This window comes from Neovison vison, chromosome 9, assembly GCF_020171115.1.
Source record: "Neovison vison isolate M4711 chromosome 9, ASM_NN_V1, whole genome shotgun sequence".
NCBI classification, from domain to species: domain Eukaryota; kingdom Metazoa; phylum Chordata; class Mammalia; order Carnivora; family Mustelidae; genus Neogale; species Neogale vison.
The window spans coordinates 49,315,671-49,335,952 of NC_058099.1; the positions used below are offsets into that span (position 1 = coordinate 49,315,671).

Sequence of the window (20,282 nt, forward strand, 5' to 3'; positions counted from 1 at the left end):
AAATCTTAAAAAAAAAAAAAGAAAAGAAAAGGGACAGGTACTAAACAACAACAAAAACCAGCACAAATAATTTTTTTTTAAAGACTTCACCCATTTATTTGGCAGAGAGACACACAGCGAGAGAGAGAACACAAGCAGAGACAGAGGGAGAGGGAGAAGCAGGCTCCGGGCTGGGCAGGGAGCCCGACGCATGATCCCAGAACCTGAGATCATGACCCAAGTGGAGGGCAGAGGCTTAAAGAGGGAGCCACCCAGGCTCCCCAGCACAAATAATTTTTTAATTACAATTGGGAGGGATGCCAGAAAGAAGTCTGAGATGCAGGAGCAAGGGAGCCAAATAGGTGAGTCAACAATGAGCCAGAAGTGAGCCAAGTAGGGGAGTCAGGCAGGGACAGCATGAACAAGGACCTGGGGATAGGGAAGGTCAGAGAAGCGAGAGGACAGAATGAAAGGGGGAAATTTGTGAAGGACAGATCAGCCAGAGAGGGCCATGTTAGGATTTTGAACTTCATCCTAATTGCAAAATCAGCTAAAAAAAAGAGACTATCAGAGCATGCAGGGGCCATGCTGAGGATATTGAACTTAATGTCAATTATAATGTCAACTAATAGAAAAACGAAAGTGATCGGATGGGACATTCAGGGAAGGAAGAGGGCGTACACCTCTGCTTTGAGCAAACAGGTAAATGGTACTCCCATTCACTGCAGCTGGAAATACTAGGAGAACCAGAACCAGAAAAGTTGGATCAGGAACCTGCTTGAATTCAAGATGGCTATGAGGGCAGAGGTGAGGCAAGCGTCTAGCCACGCCACGGTGAAGGTAGAAGGAAGGACAGAGGCAGACACACACCTGGGAGTCATTGGCACATGTTTGGTAATGAACACTGTGGCTGTCGATGAGATCTTCCAGGGCCAAGTGTAGAGAGGAAAGCCAAAGCAGAGGTCACCTTGAAGGACCCCCACGTGCAAACCTGTGTTGCAAACTAGGAGCTCCTGTCAGAGACTGAAGAGAAGTGGCCGCAGAGTGAGCGGAGTCCCCGGGGTGTGGCTTCCCGGCAGGCATGGGGAAGAGCAGTCAAGCAGGCGGGGCGTGAACTGTGCAAAGAGCTGAGTGAAGAGCACGTAAGATACAGGAGGGCTGAGGAACCGCCACTGGGCATACAACCCCCAGGGCAGAAGCTAGATGGCAGTGGGCTGGAGAAGAAAAGAGAGCTGAGGGATGCAGGCAACTTTTTTTTTAAAGATTTTATTTATTTATTTGACAGAAAGACAGCGAGAGAGGAAACACAAGCAGGGGGAGTGGGAGAGGGGGAAGGAGGCTTCCCGAGGAGCAGGGAGCCTGATGTGGGGCTCGACCCCAGGACGCTGGGATCATGACCTGAGCCAAAGGCGGACGCTTAACGACTGAGCCACCCAGGCGCCCCTAAAGGCAACTTTTTTTTTTTTTTTAAAGATTCATTTGTTTATTTGACAGAGATCATAAGTAGGCAGAGAGGCAGGCAGAGAGAGAGAGAGGGGAAAGCAGGCTTCCTGCTGAGCAGAGAGCCTGATGTGGGGCTCGATCCCAGGACCGCGGGATCATGACCTGAGCCGAAGGCAGAGTCTTTAACCCACTGAGCCACCGAGGCGCCCCTAAAGGCAACTTTTAAAGACATTGGGCTGTGGCGCCTGGCTAGCTCAGTGGGTAGAGCATGTGACTCTCGATCTCAGGATCTTGAGTTCAAGCCCCTTGTTGGGTGTAAAAATCACTTATAGATATAATACGCACTTCTAAAACGCTGGTCTGTGACAGACAAGAGAGACAGGGTGGTGGTTGAAGACAGACCTGGACTGGGCACAGGTGAGAGCCGGGGAAGACAAGAGAGGCTCCAATGGGAAGGACTGTTTAAGGAGGGGTGAGGACCCAGGAGGCCATTTACAGGAATAAAGTATGAATTGGAGAATGGACGGAAGGATCCAGAGGCTGACAGACCTGGCAGGAAGGAAGGCTAGCTTTTCGGAGGCTAAGATTTTTAAGTATGGAACGGATGATTTCCTTTGTAATCACGTACAAAGATTAGAGTATTAAAAGAAAATGTGGGTAGCTGGGTGGCTCCGTTGAAGCATCTTTGGCTCAAGTCATGATCCCAGGCTCCTGGGATCAAGTCCTACGTCAGGCTCCCTACTCAGTGGGGAGCCTGCTTCTCCCTCTGCCCCTCCCCTTGCTCGTGCACACGCACTCTCTCTCTCTCTCTCTCTCAAATAAATAAAATCTTAATAAGGAAAATGTTTCCCTGCTTAAAAGCAACACTCATGAAGCAGAATTTATTCAAACCGTAATCTGCCCCTAACCACTGTCTTCCCTCATTTGTCCTTATTGAAGAACCCTGAATTAAAAATATTTTCCCTTCCCTTAAGCTGCTGGTGTAAAATTAACAAAATTTTAGGACAAAACATAGCATCAAGAGTTAAAATGAACTAGATTGCAATGAATTCTCAAGAAAGAGAACGAAGTCCTCAGCATTCTATCCAATTCGGGCCTAATATCAGCCAGCACCCCTGGACGATTACAAATCCATTTCAGTTTTCTTTATTGGCAATTTGTGCGTTTTCCAAAGAGCTTCAAAATCCTGTTAGTGTTCTGAAACCAGTCTTTCCATTTTCCACTCCTTCAAGGCTACTGGGGAAAGCCAACAGACAAGACTGGACAGCACCCTTCCTCTGCCAGACACTATTTTAAATTCTTCAGTCACCTTTGACCCTGCCTGGTATGGCCAACATTCAAAGCAGCCGCCGGAGTCAAAGCAGTGGGAAGAACCACATGTCTCCTCTCAAAGCAGAGACTGCGAGAAAGCTGTTGCTTTCTCTCACACAAAGGAAGACAGATACCAGGAGAAAGTCATGAATCAAAATGCACTTCTCAAGATGGGCACAAAGAACAAGCAGCATTTTCTGAGTACCACCATGAGGGTGCAGATTTGATGCCTTTTGGGGCTAGAGGAGAAGTCATATACACACAAGGCTAAATTGTTTCTGGATATCAACCTAAACTTGAGCATACAACTTCCCAAAGGAAAATCCTTACGCAAATAGCGAAGGCTTTACCGGACAGGCTTTAACTAAGACACTAAGTGTCAGAGAGACTAGCGCCGTCCCCGGTACTCTGCCTGGAGTCCTTGTTGCCTTACATACAGACATTTCTTTTTCCTTCTGTGTGTGAATGCAACAGCCTCATTAGGACTTTTCTCCCTGGTCTTCTCCTCTGAACAAATCTATTCTTTGTACAGAATTAAGTCCTGCAGGCTGGCCTAGGCACCCGCCACGTCCTTGAGACGTTCCTGCTCAGCGAGCTAATGCACTGCACCTATGAAGCAGCTGCTCGCCTCTTTCTGGAGGTGCGAGCATTAACATTTTGAGCTAAACCATCCAATGTGCTCCCAACCCGACAGTCAGGAACTAACTCTACGTGAAGAGTTAAACGCCTCTTCCACACTTGAGGGCAGTAAAAAAAAAAAACCCCAAAAGCAAACAAAAAACAGAAGCCAGGCACCTGGGTGGTGCCGTCGGTTAAGCATCTGGCTCAGTTTCAGCTCAGGTCATGATCTCTGGGTCATGAGATCGAGCCCAGCGTCCGGCTCTGAGCTCCGCAGGGAGTCTGCTTGGGAGTCTCCCTCCCCCGCTTTCCTTGCCCTGTTTGTACGCTCTCTCGCGCGCGCAAATAAATAAATCTAAAACAAACAAACAAATCCCAAAAAACACAGACGCTGTTGTGTTCCCAGCCCAGGGACAGTCGGGGGTTAGCGGGAAGAACAAAGACACCCACCTCCTCAGCTCCGCGACCAGCAGCACAGTACAAGGAACCCCGAGCGTCATCAGAGAGATGTTGTTGATGGCGGGTTTGACGAACGCCAGGCATGTCGTCACCGCAGAAAGGACGAAGACCACTGCCTTGAACCTACCCCTGAATCAACGAAAGTAAACCAAACCGTTAGCCGCGGCGCTCTGGCGGGTCTGGTGAATGCTGGCAGAGTGCAAGGCTCGCGGGCAGGAGAGCGAGCGGAGAAGTGAGCTGCGCCCCGAGGGCCGGGAGTCTCAAACCCACTCCCGCTCCCGGGCTCAGGAATTCCACTTCTAGCAGTTCGCCCTTAGAAAATAACCACAAATTTGACAGCCATTTCGCCAGGACAATGGTAAAATGAGAATCCATCTAAGTCCCCGAGGGTCAGACATGGGTAACTGTTTTCTTAGTGTTCCTTGACTTTCTAGATGTTTTTCAGAAGTTGTACAGCAGGTTCTAGCAAAGTCTTTCTGTAAAGGGTGAGAGCGGGAACGGTTTGGGTTTTGCAGGTCCTAGGACCTCCGCAGCTCCCCAAGTCTGCCCCTGCGGACGGGCGGGAAGGGAATGGGCGTGGCTGTGCACCAATAAAACTTGATTTGCAAAAGCAGGCAGTGGACCCTTCTGGCTCACAGGGCCCAGCCTGCCAGTTTCCATTCGACAAGGTGAACCTGGAGGAGCCTTATAAGGAAAACAGGGATCATTTACAAACCACAACGTTCCCTAGTTTAAAAGAAAGAATCTGCACACCTGGGTGGCTCAGTGCATTAAGCAGGCAACTCTTGATTCCCACTCAGGTCATGATCTCTGGGTCGGGAGAATGAGCCCCTGAGCCCCCAGAGGGGCTCCATGCTCAGTAGGGGGTCTACTGGTTCTCCTCCCTCCTCCTCTGTCCTTCCCCTCACTCTTGGACATGTACACATGTACATGCTCTCTCCTCCTCTCTCAAATAAAATCTTAAAAAAAAAAAAAAAGAAGCAAGAAAATACCACCCCCCCACCCTTCAGTGGATGTACTTTCAGTAGAAAGAGCCAGAAGTGGCGACGTGATCCTGGACATGCTCCTTCTTCTCTCCCTGGGACTCCATTTCCTTATCTATAAAATGAAAAGGCTGGACTAGATGATCCCCAAGGTCTCATCCATGACTGAAATTTAGGAGCACATGATTTTCCTGAAGTTTCTTTTATTCTCATTAGCACAATTTACTTTGGCAATTTACTTTGGCTGCAAGCCCTGGAACAGGTCACAGTTCGGAAACTCATTTGAATGAAATTCCATTATAAAGAAATCAAAGTACATTGAAACCTCCAAAATACAAATTTATCTCTTAAAGAGGAAAACCATTTATCATCAAGGTGCAGGAAATCATTGATCAAGCTGCCAACTTTCTGACCGGAATGAACAAGAATTGTAGCCCTGAACTTCAACCAGAGAGAAAATACGAATGCAGGAAAGGGTCCTCCAGGCAGCAAATCCTCAGGAGAATCATGTTTTCCTCCTGGCCTTGGCTGGCATCCGAAATTACTGGAGGAAAGGCTGCTCCAGCCGGAGGATGACAGCCCGCAGCTCCCCTCCAACCCCCACCCCTCATCATTGCAAATGACCCTTGGAGACCCACCATAACTCTTTCACTGGGTTTTTGAGGTTCTATAATCCGTACTGAGCTTTTCAGCCTTTTTAGATTGGATAAACAGAACAAAAAAAAAAGAACAAAACAAAAAATAAAAACAAAACAAAAACCACTTATAGGGGTGCCTGGGTGTCTCAGTGGGTTAAAGCCTCTGCCTTTAGCTCAGGTCATGATCTCAGGGTCCTGGGATCGAGCCCCGCATCGGGCTCTCTGCTCCGCGAGGAGCCTGCTTCCCCCCACCTCTCTGCCTGCCTCTCGGCCTACTTGTGATCTCTCTGTCAAATAAATAAATTTAAAAAAAAAAAAAAGGCTTGTAAGTTGCATTAACTCTTTAGATCAACCATTCAAGAGTTAGTGAAGGCAACAGTGATGTAAGCACAGATTTTCCAGCTAACAGCTGTGGGTTCGCTTGCTGCTTTCATCACTTAGTAACTGTGGTACCTCTTGGCAAGTTCTGAAACCCTGTGTTTCCCATATAAAAATGAAGACCCGCTACCCTATGGTGTTTCTAGAAGCATTAAAGCCCTTAACATAGTGCCTGGTACATGGCATGTGCTAATAAAATCCACTATTAACTGTTACATTCCCAGTGTTTGAGAGTAAATGCTATTTTAAATAGTGTTACTGTGAATAATAGCTCCTCTCAGGGAAAACCTGACGGGGCTGGTGTAGCAATCCCCAAAGGCTCTGGAGGGTATTACCAAACAGTTCAAAGGCAGCAAGCTTGACCAAACTTGCTTTAAGGAGAACAGAGCCAGACACCGCCCACGACGGTCCAGAGGTTGCGGAGGAATGCGCTTCACAAAGGCGGCCAAGCAGACAACACGGCAACCGGCAGAAGTCCACACAAGCCACGGAGACAGCCCACCTGACGCGAGTCACCTGAGGACCTGGGGACAAGAGAGCTGGCCACACCCAGGAGCGAAGGGTTCTGACAAAATGTTGTCATGTCGATGAACCTGGCAACCCCTGTCTCTGGTCGGCCTCTCTACTTTCCAGCCTATTATGGTCTCAAAGTGGAACACCAGGTCAGGGTACCCCGATCACCCCGGCTTCCTCGATTCCCCCAAATCAAAACAGCCAACACCAACAACATAACGTAACAAAGCTGCTGCTGGTGTTTCCATGAGCCTGTGCTCCTTTTCTGCAGCAAATACCTGGCAATGCCCCTTTTACTCTTCCAAAGTGCAAAGGATTTTATGGATGATAAAAACTCCATCATGGCAACCACCAAAACCTGTTCACAAACTTCCCAGACGTCCCTCAAGGAATGGAAATGTCCCTGGTTAAGATCCACGGCTTTACGGTGCCTTTAGGGTGGCTCAATTGGTAGAGAAACTGCTCAGGTCATGATCCTAGAGTCCCACGATAGAGTCCCACATTGGGCTCCCAGCTCAGCAGGGAGTCGGCTTCTCCCTTCACCTTCCCCTTCTCATTCTCTCTCTCTCAAATAAATAAATGAATAAAATCTTAAAAAAAAAAAAACCATGGCTTTAAACTAACTTTTTTTTAAAGATTTTATTTATTTGACAGAGAGAGAGAAATCACAAGTAGGCAGAGAAGCAAGTAGAGAGAGAGAGGGGAGGAAGCAGGCTCCCTGCAGAGCAGAGAGCCCAATGCGGGGCTTGATCCCAGGACCCTGGGATCATGACCTGAGCCGAAGGCAGAGGCTTTAACTCACTGAGCCATCCAGGCGCCCTAAACTAACTTTTAGGACTAAAATGTAATCTAGGTAGAACAACCCCTGCCCAAGATAGTCACAGAATTACAGCATCTGGTCCTGGCAGGTCCCTCCATGTCCTTTTCTAAGGAAGGAACTGATAAAGCCCAGAGAGTCCAAGGCCCAGGTCCACAGTCATCCAGCCAGAGCCGCATGGCCAGACCCCAACCTGGTAATTCGGGACTCAAAAACTGGATGGGGTTATAAAGTGAGGGCAAAATCGTAAAAATCACAGCCGGATAAATCTATAAGAAATGGAAACAATTCACCCATCATAGTTCTTTGTTCTATGGAGGTTTTTTTTCCTCACAACAAAAATGTCTAAGCATTACTAATAATCATCAACAGCTGAGTGTATGACGATTCTTAGGACATTCTAGGCAAGACAGAAGGATTTTTTTTTAACTGGCCAATTATTCCTATTTATATGGTAAACTTTAATAATTGCCCTGCTATTCTAGACATTTTTCAAAAACACTTATCCATTTTAGCCATTCCTGATAACTTACTGAGTCCTTACTCTGGACAAGATACTAGACATCTTCTAGGATCTCCCCCTAGATTTCCAGCTCAATAAGGTACTCTTAATATCTGCAGTTTACAGATAAGCACAATGAGGTACCAGCTTTAAAAAAAAAGGTGGGGGGGAGCGCCTGGGTGGCTCAGTGGGTTGAGCTTCTGCCTTCAGCTGAGGTCATTATCTCAGGGTCCTGGGATCAAGCCCCAAATCAGACTCTCTGCTCAGTGGGGAGCCTGCTTCTCCGCCACCCCCATCCCCCCCGCCTCTCTGCCTGCTTGTGATCTCTGTCAAACAAATAAATAAAATCTTTTAAAAAAATTTAAAAATTTAAAAAAACAAAAAACAAAAACCTATTACCCAAAGCCATGTCTGTCGGATACACTCAGCCATCACACTCTGCTGCCCCTTCTCCAGGAATCTCACATGGGAACTACTTTTAATGTGTTTTTAGAAATATTTCAGCAGGGACGCCTGGATGGCTCAGTGGGTTAAAGCCTCTGTCCTCGGCTCAGGTCATGATCCCAGGGTCCTGGAACTGATCCCCACATCGGGCTCTCTAATCAGCAGGGAGTCGGCTTCCCTTCCTCTCTCTCTACCTGCTTCTCTGCCTACTTGTGATCTCTGTCTGTCGAATAAATAAGTAAAATCTTAAAAATAAATAAATAAATAAAATCTTAAAAAAGAAAAAAATATTCCAGCAAAGTGTAGGTCACAAAAAGAGACATTAACTGGTAAACTTGGACAGCTAAGCCACATGATCCTTGATCTATGGAAATCCTGGTTTTGACATAGTCTTGGTCTGGCTGCCACTTGGACTCAGAGCTGCACTGGTCCCCCTGTCCTGGGCAGTGAGGCCCACAAAAAGGGGTTTGGTCGTCTTGCTCCCCGTCACTGGCAAGTTGAAGGGTTGAAATCCTTATGTATCGTGTGCTGCTTTCCCGTAACACACGCCTTTTCTTTATCTGCATCTACAGTTCCCATTTTTTCCTTCAACGTGTGTGTGCATGTCAGAAACGCCAGGCAGGGGGCACCTGGGTGGCTCAGTGGGTTAAGCCTCTGCCTTCGACTCAGGTCATGATCCCAGGGTCCTGGGATCGAGCCCCGCATTGGGCTCTCTGCTCAGCAGGGAGCCTGCTTCCCTCTCTCTCTGCCTGCCTCTCTGCCTACTTGTGATCTCTGTCTGTCAAATAAATAAATAAAATCTTAAAAAAAAAAAAAAAAATGCCAGGCAGAAATCTCCATGTGCTACTGGCAGTACTGGAAGCGAACTCTGAGCACCCACCATGTTTCTAGTGCTCCAGGGTGCCCAGCAAGAGCCTCTCATGAGAGGATTATTTAATTTGACAAATGAGGAAACAGAAAGCGGAAGAGTCCAGACAAGTCACACCGTTTGTAAGCAGGGAAGCTAGGATTCAATCCCAGGGAGTCACCCAAGCCAGGGACATCGACCTCTGTGGTGCTCAGGGCTCCAAAGGACTCTTCTGAAGCTGAAGACAGTGGGGTCACGTCTTCCCAGAGAAATGGTGCCAGCAAGAGAAGTGTCCCAAGCAGTCACCTCTTCACCTCTCTGTCCCATGGTTTGGTTTCTTTATTAAAGTTGGTAAGCTTAGAAATTACATCCATTATCCCATTTTCTTTTCTCTGGCTCGGAACATTCCCTCACTCCTCACTTCAAGAAATGAAAAAGACAGGGGCTGCCTGGGTGGCTCAGTTTGTGGTTAAACATCCTACTCTTGATCTCAGCTCAGGTCTGGGAAATCAGGGTCCTGAGTTCAAGCCCTGTGTTGTGCTCCCTGCTGCGTGTGGAGCCTACTTAAAAAAAGGAAGAAGAAGAAGAAAAATGGAAAAGAAAAAAGTTCTCTACTATGAACACTCTAAAAACAATCACGTGGAATTTCAAGTGGCATCCCCAGAGAGCCACGAACAAAACCATTCCCCGGTCTGTGGCTTCCCACTCAGCTCCCAGGACTTGAAAGATCAGATCTAAGAGCAAAGAGGTTCCTCAGCTCTCTGCCTACCACCCACCAGGCTAAGGGCAAGTATGGTGGAGACTGGTGGCCACCTTCCGACATGACAGGAAAAGCCAAGGTAAATGATGTTCCTCCACCAGAGCCTAAGAGCCCCTGGCTGTGAAGTCCCCTCAGGACGCTACTTGGCACTGCCTGCCTCCGCCCTCACCCTGCCCCCCTTCTCCACCTCATCAGGCTTCCTAAGCACCCCACTCATTCTCCTGCAGCCAGACAAGCAAGCACAACAAGACAAGGAACTGTAGACCGTCCAAGCCAACCTGCCACACACTGAGCCTCCTTCCTCCACTGAGGAGAAGGCCATAGCCAAGGGAGACCATGTTTCTCCTGAGACCGGGAACGCCTTTCTTGTCCCCTCTTGTCAACAGCTGGCTTGCTCACTCTAGTTTTTTGGATAAGTAATCTTGAGGATCCTTTATCTGCTCCATGATACTCAAAGAAAATACTATGTAATTCAAATCCTGTCCTGTACAATGAACACCATACAGCTACTTCACCTGAAGTATGTTTTCTCCCTACCTCGTTGAAAAGCACATTTTTAGTATTAAAAAGTAACATGTGCTTTTTGTTTAAAAAAAAAAAATGCACAACAGTAGATTAAAGGCAAAAGTGGAAGATCTCTCCCCCACGCCCTCCCCCATTCCTAAGAATAGCCAATGATAGTGGTTGTTTATTCTCCTCCTCTGGGCATTTCTTTTCTTTCTTTTTCTTTCTTTTCTTTTTTTTTTTTTTTTGAAAATTTTATTTATTATTTATTTGCCAGAGAAAGACACAGCAAGAGAGGGAACACAAGCTGGGGGAATAGGAGAGGGAGAAGCAGGCTTCCTACCAAGCAGGTAGCCCGAGACAGGACCTGATCTCAGGACCCTGGGATCATGACCTGAGCTGAAGGCAGACGCTTAACTGACTGAACCACCCAGGTGCCCTACACTAGGCATTTCTGTGCACACACACAGTCATAAACTTGAAAAGAAATTAGCTAATTTGTTCTAAAATTATTATATATATATATCCCCCACACAGTTCTACCATGTGCTTTTTGCAGCCAGCAATGTTTTATGGACACTTCCCGACCTCCATCCATAGAGAACAGCCTTTAGCTTTAATAGCTCCAAAATTCCTCTTCCTCTTCACAGCACCAGGAAAACTGTAGGGAGTTCTTTTCTCCTAGTATAGCTCTTCCCCAGGTACACACAGCTTGCTTAACTGAAGCCATGTTTAGAATATTTATCCATATACATATGGGTCCATATAAAACATAGTGTCCTACAAAGAAATATATGTGGGTCATATGTTCTAGAAGCATTTCTCATCTTTATGAGGTTGACTTTCTCTGGTTCCTTCAGATATTGACAAACCTCATAGAGCTCCTCAGAAAGGCTTTCCCTGACTAAACTCCAAATGAGCACCCTATGTCACCTCTACTCCCTGTCCAGCTTCATTTTTTAACCATAGCACTTATCCTAACATTGCATTATTTCTTTGTTCATTGATTTGTAGGCTTCCCAACTTCAGTATGAGCTCACCAAAGGTAGAGACTCCACCGTTTTATTTACCGCTATATTCCAGTGCCTAGAAAAAAATGCATATTAATTGTTTAAAAAAAATATTTACTGGATAAATAACCATTTAAGCCTCACAACAGACACTGAAATGCATCCCTTCCTGAAATTCTGGATTTCCAGGTTGGAGGGGTGTGTGTGTGTGTGTGTGTGTGTGTGTGTGTGTTTAGATCTTAGCAGAAGTAAAACCAATACCATTTGACAATCACGGGATCTACAGCTACAAGGACCAATTCCTTAATGGAATTCTTCTATAAACTTATCAAGTCAAAGAACTGGACTGGACTCAAGGAAATGTTCTAGCAGAAAATCAAAGGTCTTTGAACTACCATTCAGTAATTTCTTCCCCATTGAAAATCTTTCTACTTTTGTTCATATCCTATGAGGGAGACATCTGACTTTTTATCCCTAATAGCCCATCAATTCTTCACCAAACATATTAAAATTCCCTCTTTCGTCAGTTTACGGTCTGACAGAATAAAGACTGGACATTAAACAAGTATCTGATAAGCTCATCACAGGTGAGGCTGCACTGCCTGCGGTTTTCCTGACACTGGGTCCTGCACTCAGCAGTAAATACAAAACTGTAGCACACGCTTACCTGTCATTCCGAAAGACCTTTGGTAGGTACCTTCTGGGGAACCACATGGCCAGAGCACACATCAGAACCCAAAGGATTGCAAGTTCATCGAGCATCTGGCCCAAGAAACTTAGGGTTGCGTGGAAGTAGACGGATCCAATTCCTAGAATCAATGACAACCAGTAAAAAAAGGTCACCATAGAAGAACAGACTCACAAATTCAACACAGGCCAGCCATTGGACCAACCACTGTCACAATCACCAGATCACATTCTCACTGAAAGAAGCAGCTGAAGGAAGAAACACACACCCCCCAGGCATGCAGACTTGAAGCCTAAAAAGAGGATTTCAAGCAGGGCCCCAAGGTCAGCACATCAGAACTCGAATAATGCCACAGTTAAACACTCTGTCCTCCTCCTCGGAGGCTTCAGGGGAAGAGGCAGTCAATAAAAGTCAACATTCTCTCACTGTTAAGAATTCCCAATCTGCCTGTGGAAGGAAATGGAAATTATACAAGCATTTCCCAGAACAATGAAAGATCAAACATAGAGAATTTTCTTTTTTTTGTTTTGATCCATTAGACTAAAGTCTCATCAGAGTTCAATCTCTTTGTGTGTGTGATTTTCTTCCGAAGTCCTCAGAAAATGGCGCTGGCATAGCACCAACAGGGTTACAGACGTAAGCCATGAAGTGATCATTAGAGTCACCCCGGTATGCAGCCCGTGTTCAAAAGCGTCCTCCTTCGGGCGTCAAAGCAAAATAAAAGGTCACAAAGACGTCAGGGTGACTCTGGTTTACAAAAACATAATGTTCAACTAGGACAGGCAGTGTGCAGAATTCCATTTCCTCCCTTTCGGCCCCTGCTCCGACACGAATCCACTTACCCACTACAACTAAGAGCGTCCATATTAGGTAGATGCCACTGTTGAAGCATGTTGCGTACTGGCGAAATAAGCACATGCAGATGGGCGGTAAAACGAAAAATAAGACGTTGCTGATCTGGGGGAGGGAGGGGGGATGTAAAATGAAAAGATGAATATTAAGTAAAAGGGCAAAGAAACAAAACAGCGTGTTCCAGATATGACCCTTCTTCCAAACTGAGATGGATGTGGCCACACATCTTGTTCAAGCTGTTACTTCTTTTATTTATGTATGTATGTATGTATGTATTTTTTATTTTTTAACTGCAGATACGGGGAAATCTAAGCCTTCTTTAATGGCCATTTGGGGGCTTCTTCCTGTCTCTTCGCAGCATTTTTATAGCTACTCCCATGATCAAGCTACAAAGGCTGCCCAGCCCCCTGTCCAGATTCCAAGAATCTTCTTTTTCTGCACAAGACTACCTATAAAGCCTTTTGCTCTACTTGAACGTACGTTTTTAAAAGTGAGGCCTACCCTAACTAATGGTAAAAAATAAAGTTTAATATGGAAGCAAGGACTAGACATTCCAGCTCCCCAAAATTTCTGCTAGCAAGCCTAGCTTTTTTCCTCCCACACTCACACAAGGCAGGATGCTTCCTAGTTTCCTGTGCCTGCCTTTGTCAGTTTCTTCCCGTAATCAAACCTACTTTTAGGTAAAGATCTAACTTTCAGATTTTAGTGTGGATTTAAGCCTATTATCTTGGGGGGCGGGGGGTTGCATTTGGCTTTTCAAAAAATATACGTATCTTCTCTAGTATATTCAAATTGTCATTTCAACACTTAATCACTATTTAAATATCATTAATGAGGCATTTTCCATTCCATTTATTTTCACATAAAGCTTTGAAGTCCAGGGTGAACTTCATACTTACAGCCCGTCTCTATGTGGACCAGCCAAACTCCACGTGCTCAACATCCACAAGTGCCCAGGGATGACCGCACAGGTCAGCCTAACTCTGGAACCTCAGCTCTAGGGGTTTTTTTAAGGTATTTTTTTGTCTTCTTGTTTTTAGGAGGTCACAGCCAGCTCCTGTTTTTTTCCCCCCATTTTTTTTTAAATCGAGGCAAAATTCAGATCACATAAAATTAACCATTTTAAAGATTATTTATTTATTTATTTGACAGAGAGAAATCACAAGTAGACGGAGAGGCAGGCAGAGAGAGAGAGAGGGAAGCAGGCTCCCTGCTGAGCAGAGAGTCCGATGCAGGACTCGATCCCAGGACCCTGAGATCATGACCCGAGCCGAAGGCAGCGGCTTAACCCACTGAGCCACCCAGGTGCCCTAAAATTAGCCATTTTAAAGTGTACAACTCTATGTCATTATATGCCCTTGGAATACGCAACCATCACCTCCGTCTAGCTCTAAAATCTTTCATCACCCTAAAGAGAAATCCTACACCCATTAAGCAGGTACTTTCCACTCCCTCCTGACCCCCCAGCCCAGCCCCTGGCAACTGTTGATCTGCTTTCTGTGTCTGTGAGTGTACCTCTTCTGGGTATTTCATGAAAGTGGAGTCACACAGTCTATGACCTTTGTGTCTGGCTTCTTTGACTTAGCACATCGTGTCTACGGTTCATCCACGTTGTGGTGCGTTCAGTACTTCCTGCTTTTTCATGGCCAAATAATATTCCTTCATCTGAAGACCACATTGTTTATCTGTTCCCTCATTAATGGATTGTTGCGAATGGGGCTGCTATGAACATTCACGTACTTGTTTTCTTCTGGGTATACGCCCAACTTGGCATTGCTGGATCCCGTGGTAACTCCATGTTTAAGTTACTGAGGAACCGCCAAGCTGTTTCCCACCGTGGCTGGACCGTGTTACCTTTCCACCAGCCCCGTACAAGGGTTCTCGTAGCTCTACCACTCTGCCAACGCGTGTTATTTTCTGGTTGTTTTTGTTCTTAATGAAGGCCATCCTCCAAGGTACAAAGTGGTGGGGACATTCAGCTTTTGAAGTTTCCTTTCTAACTGTGACTCCTAAATGAGAGCAGGCAGAGGAAGCGTGCAGAGTGGGAAAACCACAGCTAAGTCGAACGGAGCACACCGCTGCGGAAGGGTAGGAGGATTCCACAAAAAAGGACTAGAAAAAAACTTTCACAGGTAGGAGGCTGGGGCAGATGAAGTCCAGAAAATCAAGAGCCTGGGCTCTTTCCAAAGACCAGTCCAGTCCCCGCTGCTGAATAACACAGAGGCAGCCCGGTGGGTTCTGAGTTGAACTAAAGGAGCCTGGGTAGAAAAGCTTTACCAGATGTAGGAAAGTGTGCATGTGCACAACTGGACCAAACACCTCAGCAACACCAGACCCCTGAGGCAGACAGGTAAAGACTGGGACGGTCAGTGACCTAGGCAGGCAGGCCTCTTTCAACATCTGGGAGCAGGAAAGGTTATAAGGGACACCACTTTTAGAAAGGCAGGGAAGAGAGGAGGGAATTCAGTCAGTGGCAAGTGGAGAACCAGATCGTGGTTTCTAATATGGTCAGGGAATGGAATCTGGTCAGGGGCGGGATGGGTGCAGGGTTGCCACGGGGGGTTAAGATTGAAGCCTGAAATCCCCAGTGGGGCTGCCCCGTTGTGCAGAAAAGGGTACTTTCCTTCTAGTTCATCTGCTCTGATGGGGATCTTTTCCTCCTTCTCACGGGAAAGGCCCATAAGCTACTTGCAGCCCAGGGTGAGGGTCTGGATAAATGGTGTCAGATGTCCCAGCCAGGGTGCAGTCTCCAGGCTTAGAAAGAGGGCCGCTCTCAGTCACTAAGCAGCAGGTAAGGAGGAACTGGGCCTAGAGTCTGCATACATTGTCAGCAGTAAGCTGTTGTTTGACTATCCCAGCCTTTAACTTTCCAAGGAATCCTTTAAAGAATGAGAGTTCTTCGGGAGTAAAAATGAGAGTGCTTCAAGACCATCCCTTGTTTTACAAGGGGCAATGTATGAGCGCCCAGAAGGGCTCCGCAGGTGGCCCATCACCCACAGAGCAGGGGCGGGCCCTAAGCTGTTTCCCCCGCCCAGAGCTGATTTTCCCCTCCAACTCCCCGCCCCCTTTCCCTCCAGCTACACTCCGACCTCCTTGGCTGAACTCTTCGCTGGTTCTCTAAAAATTCTGACTTATCCCTGCATTGTGCACCTGTGATATGATTTAAATGTGGCTCTCCTTTCCAGGAGCAGAGAAGGAATGAAAGGGGGAGAAGGAGAAAACGGAATTATTATACCAGAGATAACTCAAAACCTGATCTTTCTTCTTTTAGATAGAAACGTGTTCTCCTGTTCCGTTCTGTAATTTTGTTTCAAGTCTCCTTGCCATCCTGCTGGAAGGGGATACCTTTTGCCCTCAGATTCAGTCTTCCAGTCCCTTTCCTTGCATTTAAGTGAATACATATTAGAACATCATCACTCTACTACTTCTCTCCTTCAACAACAGGCCAACAACAGGCTACGCCAAACTTCTTCTCTTAGTTCAGACAGACTGACCTCACTTGCTGTAAGTGCCACATGTGGGGAGGGGGGGTATCTAGTCCTTCCCCAGGGGAAGGAGCCCCAGGGACCAGCCTCTCCAGCAATGTCAGCGGTGGGGGTGGGGGCGGGACACATTTTGCTTTTTACCTCGTCTTCATTGCCTCAAACCCTTGCAATCTCCCTTGCTCCAGCCAAGTACAGCCCTCTGCTAAGCTGTCCCCCCAAGCTGGCTTTGTCAACTTGTGTTCTTCACTTGTTTTTGCCTTTTCGAGTTTGTATTTAAATTCTGGGTAACATACGGTGCAATGCTGGCTTCTGTGTTAAACACGTTTAAATGTATTTGCACACTTTTCACAAAGATATGAAGTCATTCGTTACACCTGCAGGAAAGTCATGGGACCTCAAACATTTTTTTTTTTAATGCACGTATTAAGGCGTTCAACTTTGAAGCACCATTTGAACTTCTCCCCAATGACACAGAAATCACCTTATTGCCTCTTCATAGCCCTCCTAACAATGATGGTCCACCTCCACCATGCCTTTAAAGCCCTCCGTCTATGAAAAGGGAAAGACCAAATTAGAGGGACACTCTCTCCCCGAGACAAAAAGAGGAAGGAACTCCGAAAGAAATACAGAAAAGCAAACAAGTCCAGGTTAAAACACACATTCAGCGGCTCCATTTCGTCTGAGAAATGAAACTTCCCCTCACACTTGTGTGGGTTACTGAAGTTGAATAGTTCAGCCAAGGGGTATTTTTGAAAGCCTGTTGTTGCTTTGGAGCACTAATTAGCTTAATGTCTGCAGAGCAGATTGTTTTAATTAAAAGGAAACCGCAATTTTAAAATGTATTAATTATTTCCTTAGGAAGTTCCTCATTCCACGAATTCCTCCATAACATCTCCCCAAAATAATCTCAGGAACAGGCAGCAATCTCCTCCCAACGCATGGGAGTGTGCGCTTTCCCAGGCGCACAGTAAATGCTGACAAAGCAACAGGCTGTGCGATTTTCTGAACAGAAGGTTCAGAAACAGCTAAGGGGTATTCCCCGGCTGAGTAGAAGGTCTGGGCCTCTTAACTGCATGCAGATGTCTAATCCTCCATTCCATCGCTGCCCTCATGCCTCTGGGATGGATGATCAGCTGTCCTGGCCTGCCTGGGACTGAGGAGGGTTCCCCGGGACACAGGCAAGGCCTGGACAAACGACGACACGTTGGCCACCCCACTCAGAAGACTTCTTGCAAAATTCCTGCACAGCACCCGAACCCCATGTGGAATACCAATAATACCTTTGCCAACCTGTGTACCTCTCTGGGTTTGGCCATCACCACCCAAAAGATTGTTTGCAGGTGTGATCTCTGTGACACGCACACAGTAGCTGCCCAGTAAACAGACAGATCTAGCCATGAACAGAGACCCAATATATAGGTCATTCTGCCCTATGGGGACATGGGCCTTAGCATATCAGAAGAACTACCTTCCTTATCTTGATGGGTAGCAGAGCTCATTGGGAAAGGCAACAGATGATGGACTGGTTTTATGCAGATAATTTGCTTCGAGACTTTTTTCAGCACCAGTGGATTTCCTCCTGAGCCCCTGAGTCACTGCCCAGCAAGACAGTCCCCAAAAGCAAAGCCCAGTGGTTAAAAAGCAGACCCTACTTTTCTCTAAAGCAGTGCGTTCTCGAGTCCTTCTATTTGGTATGACTAGAGCCTGGAAACTTAAAACATAAAAAGGAACCCACATCCATAAAACTTGTAGATGGAAGAAACAGTACAAAATGTGCAGAAGCAAATGGCTATGGAAGAACATGACACATTCTTGGAAGGGAAATGTGGGCTTGGCTGAAGCAAAGGATGATGACAAGTCTTGAGGCAATAGAGATTTGCAGGACGCCAAAGCAAAAGGCTTTGTCCACCCAAACCCTGTCAGTGCAAGTATACTATAAACCAGGGTACTCTCTCTGGTGGGCCCTTTAACAACGATTATCAGTCTCTGAGCAAACTCTCTCCTTGATCTAGCAATTTCCTCCAGAATTCCCTCCAGAGGATTCATACTTGTATAAGTCCACCCAGAAGCAGATATAAGGATATTTATTGCATCACTGCTCCAAAACCAAATCAAAAGCGTAAAACAGAAACCACCCTACATGTCCATCAATATGAGATTGAGTGGTTAGATAAATCACGGTCAGTCCCTTCAGTGGAACACTGATTAGACATTGTGAAGAGGAAGGTAACTTTGAGCCAATCTAGGACCATCTCTAAGAACTATTAAGTGAAGACATCGAAAGGAGTCTGTGTAGTATGAACTCAACCGGGTTGAATAAAAACTTAGATATTGGGTGTACACATTTAACATATGTATTTTATATACTCACACAAATGCACGTGTTTTGTACAATGCCTGAGAAAGGGTCTGAAAAGATAATACAAAAAAGCAGATTTTTCACTTTATAACTTGCATACTGATTTTTTTTTTTTTTTACCCTGATCGTGCTACTATTTGTGAAAATTAGTAAGTGCAAACCTCACTGAAGTTGCCTGGAAATGCTCCCTGGGGAGGCTGGAAGGGGAAGCCCACACCACTCAATGTGAATGACAGACCCCTAACAGAAGATTCCCCAAGGAATTTATTCCAGGTCCCAAGAGGGAAAGATATACATTGTATCTCCCACAAGAAATCCACTACCCCTACCCCTCAGCCAATGAGAAACAATCACCCTGAACTCTTTGCTTTTCTCCAGTTCAAAACAACCCCTCCCGACTTCCTCCTTCACCATAAGATAACATTCTGCTCCTTTGTTTATTGGTCTCGCCTATGCTTTTGCTATAGCTTGCTTGTCCTGAATGGCAAATTTCTCTTACTCCAAAATAAATCCATGTTTGCTGGTCAAGTAAATTTTATTTTTAAGGTGAACATTTAAACAACTGTAACAAATAACTACACAAACTTTTTCATACCCAACATCATGAGTTCTATCCTGTAGATCAAAGGGTCCCAATGCAGGAGTTTTCAGTTAAAAAATGACTGAATTATAAACAGCTGTGCTGTGCAAAATTAAAAAGTCAAAAGGAACTACGCGACATTTGCATCCTCAGGATAAGTATCTTTGTAGAGTCAAATGGACTAAGGTCTAACTCTTAATTCTGCCATTTTCTTGACCTTGGCAAATTGTGTCATCTCTCTAGACCCTGGTTTCTTCCTTTCAAATGGATCTAATGACGAGTGCCCACCACCTGGGGTGATTGTGCACTACACAGCAGAGCTTGAACACCCAGCAAACAATTAATGGTAGCCAGTAGTGATGTAAGTTGTAGTAGTGATGTGCTACACCCAAGACCCATTAAGAAGGTTCTAGATCCTTCTCCCAGTCATCCCCTGATTTTTATCTTCGGTTCCCAAAACTTCTCCTCAAAATTAGTAATGATTATTCTAAAATGGATAATTAGACCTGCTGCCTTCCAATGAGAATTTAATAAGCTATTTATCGCCAAGTAATAGTTCACTGTCTTCCTCAATACAAGAGAGAGAGAAGCACACGTTTGTCCTGTGATAAGCTTCAGAAGATAAGTAGGGCAAGGAAACAGAGAGAAGGAAACAGTTTTTGCTAAGCTCTTTTGGACCCAGACTCAACAAAGTCAGGAGACCAAACACCTCTCTGAGATTTAAAGCTCTCTAATGGACTAAAGCAAATTTTGTGGTTTAGGAGTATTGCAAAGAACAAGGCCTGTCAGGAGGACCAGCCAGGCTAATCACCCACGGACACTGAAGAGCACTGGGTACTCAAAGTACCCAGCCAGCTCCGGTACTGTGTGCCCCTAAGGGTACGCTCTGAAGGAAGGGGTTCAACAGGTGACCTGTAGCCACCTCCACTAGTCTTTCACAGGATCGATGGACAGGAAAGGGCAGGTTTTCTTGAAGAACTAACCTGGTCATAATTAAGAAGCAGGAGTATTTGTGAGAGAGGAGGGAGGGAGAGTGCAGGCTTTTGGACTGCGCCAGAAACGTGAGGATGACCGCTGCCTTCTCTAAAGTTCAGCTTCATCTTCAATGAATG

The 20,282-nt window shown here is 45.9% G+C and overlaps 1 protein-coding gene across 2 annotated transcripts in view; it reads right to left on the reverse strand.

Moving 5' to 3' along the window:
• ACER2 (alkaline ceramidase 2) overlaps positions 1 to 20,282 on the reverse strand; it is a 33,246-nt gene that overhangs the window by 11,733 nt on the left and 1,231 nt on the right. For both annotated transcript variants that reach the window (XM_044265598.1, XM_044265597.1), the window contains exons 2-4: positions 12,737 to 12,851; positions 11,874 to 12,015; positions 3,802 to 3,939 (exon numbers count right to left, since the gene is read on the reverse strand). In XM_044265598.1, the coding sequence (XP_044121533.1) occupies positions 3,802 to 3,939; positions 11,874 to 12,015; positions 12,737 to 12,851 (395 nt within the window). The remainder of the gene's footprint in view (positions 1 to 3,801; positions 3,940 to 11,873; positions 12,016 to 12,736; positions 12,852 to 20,282) is intronic.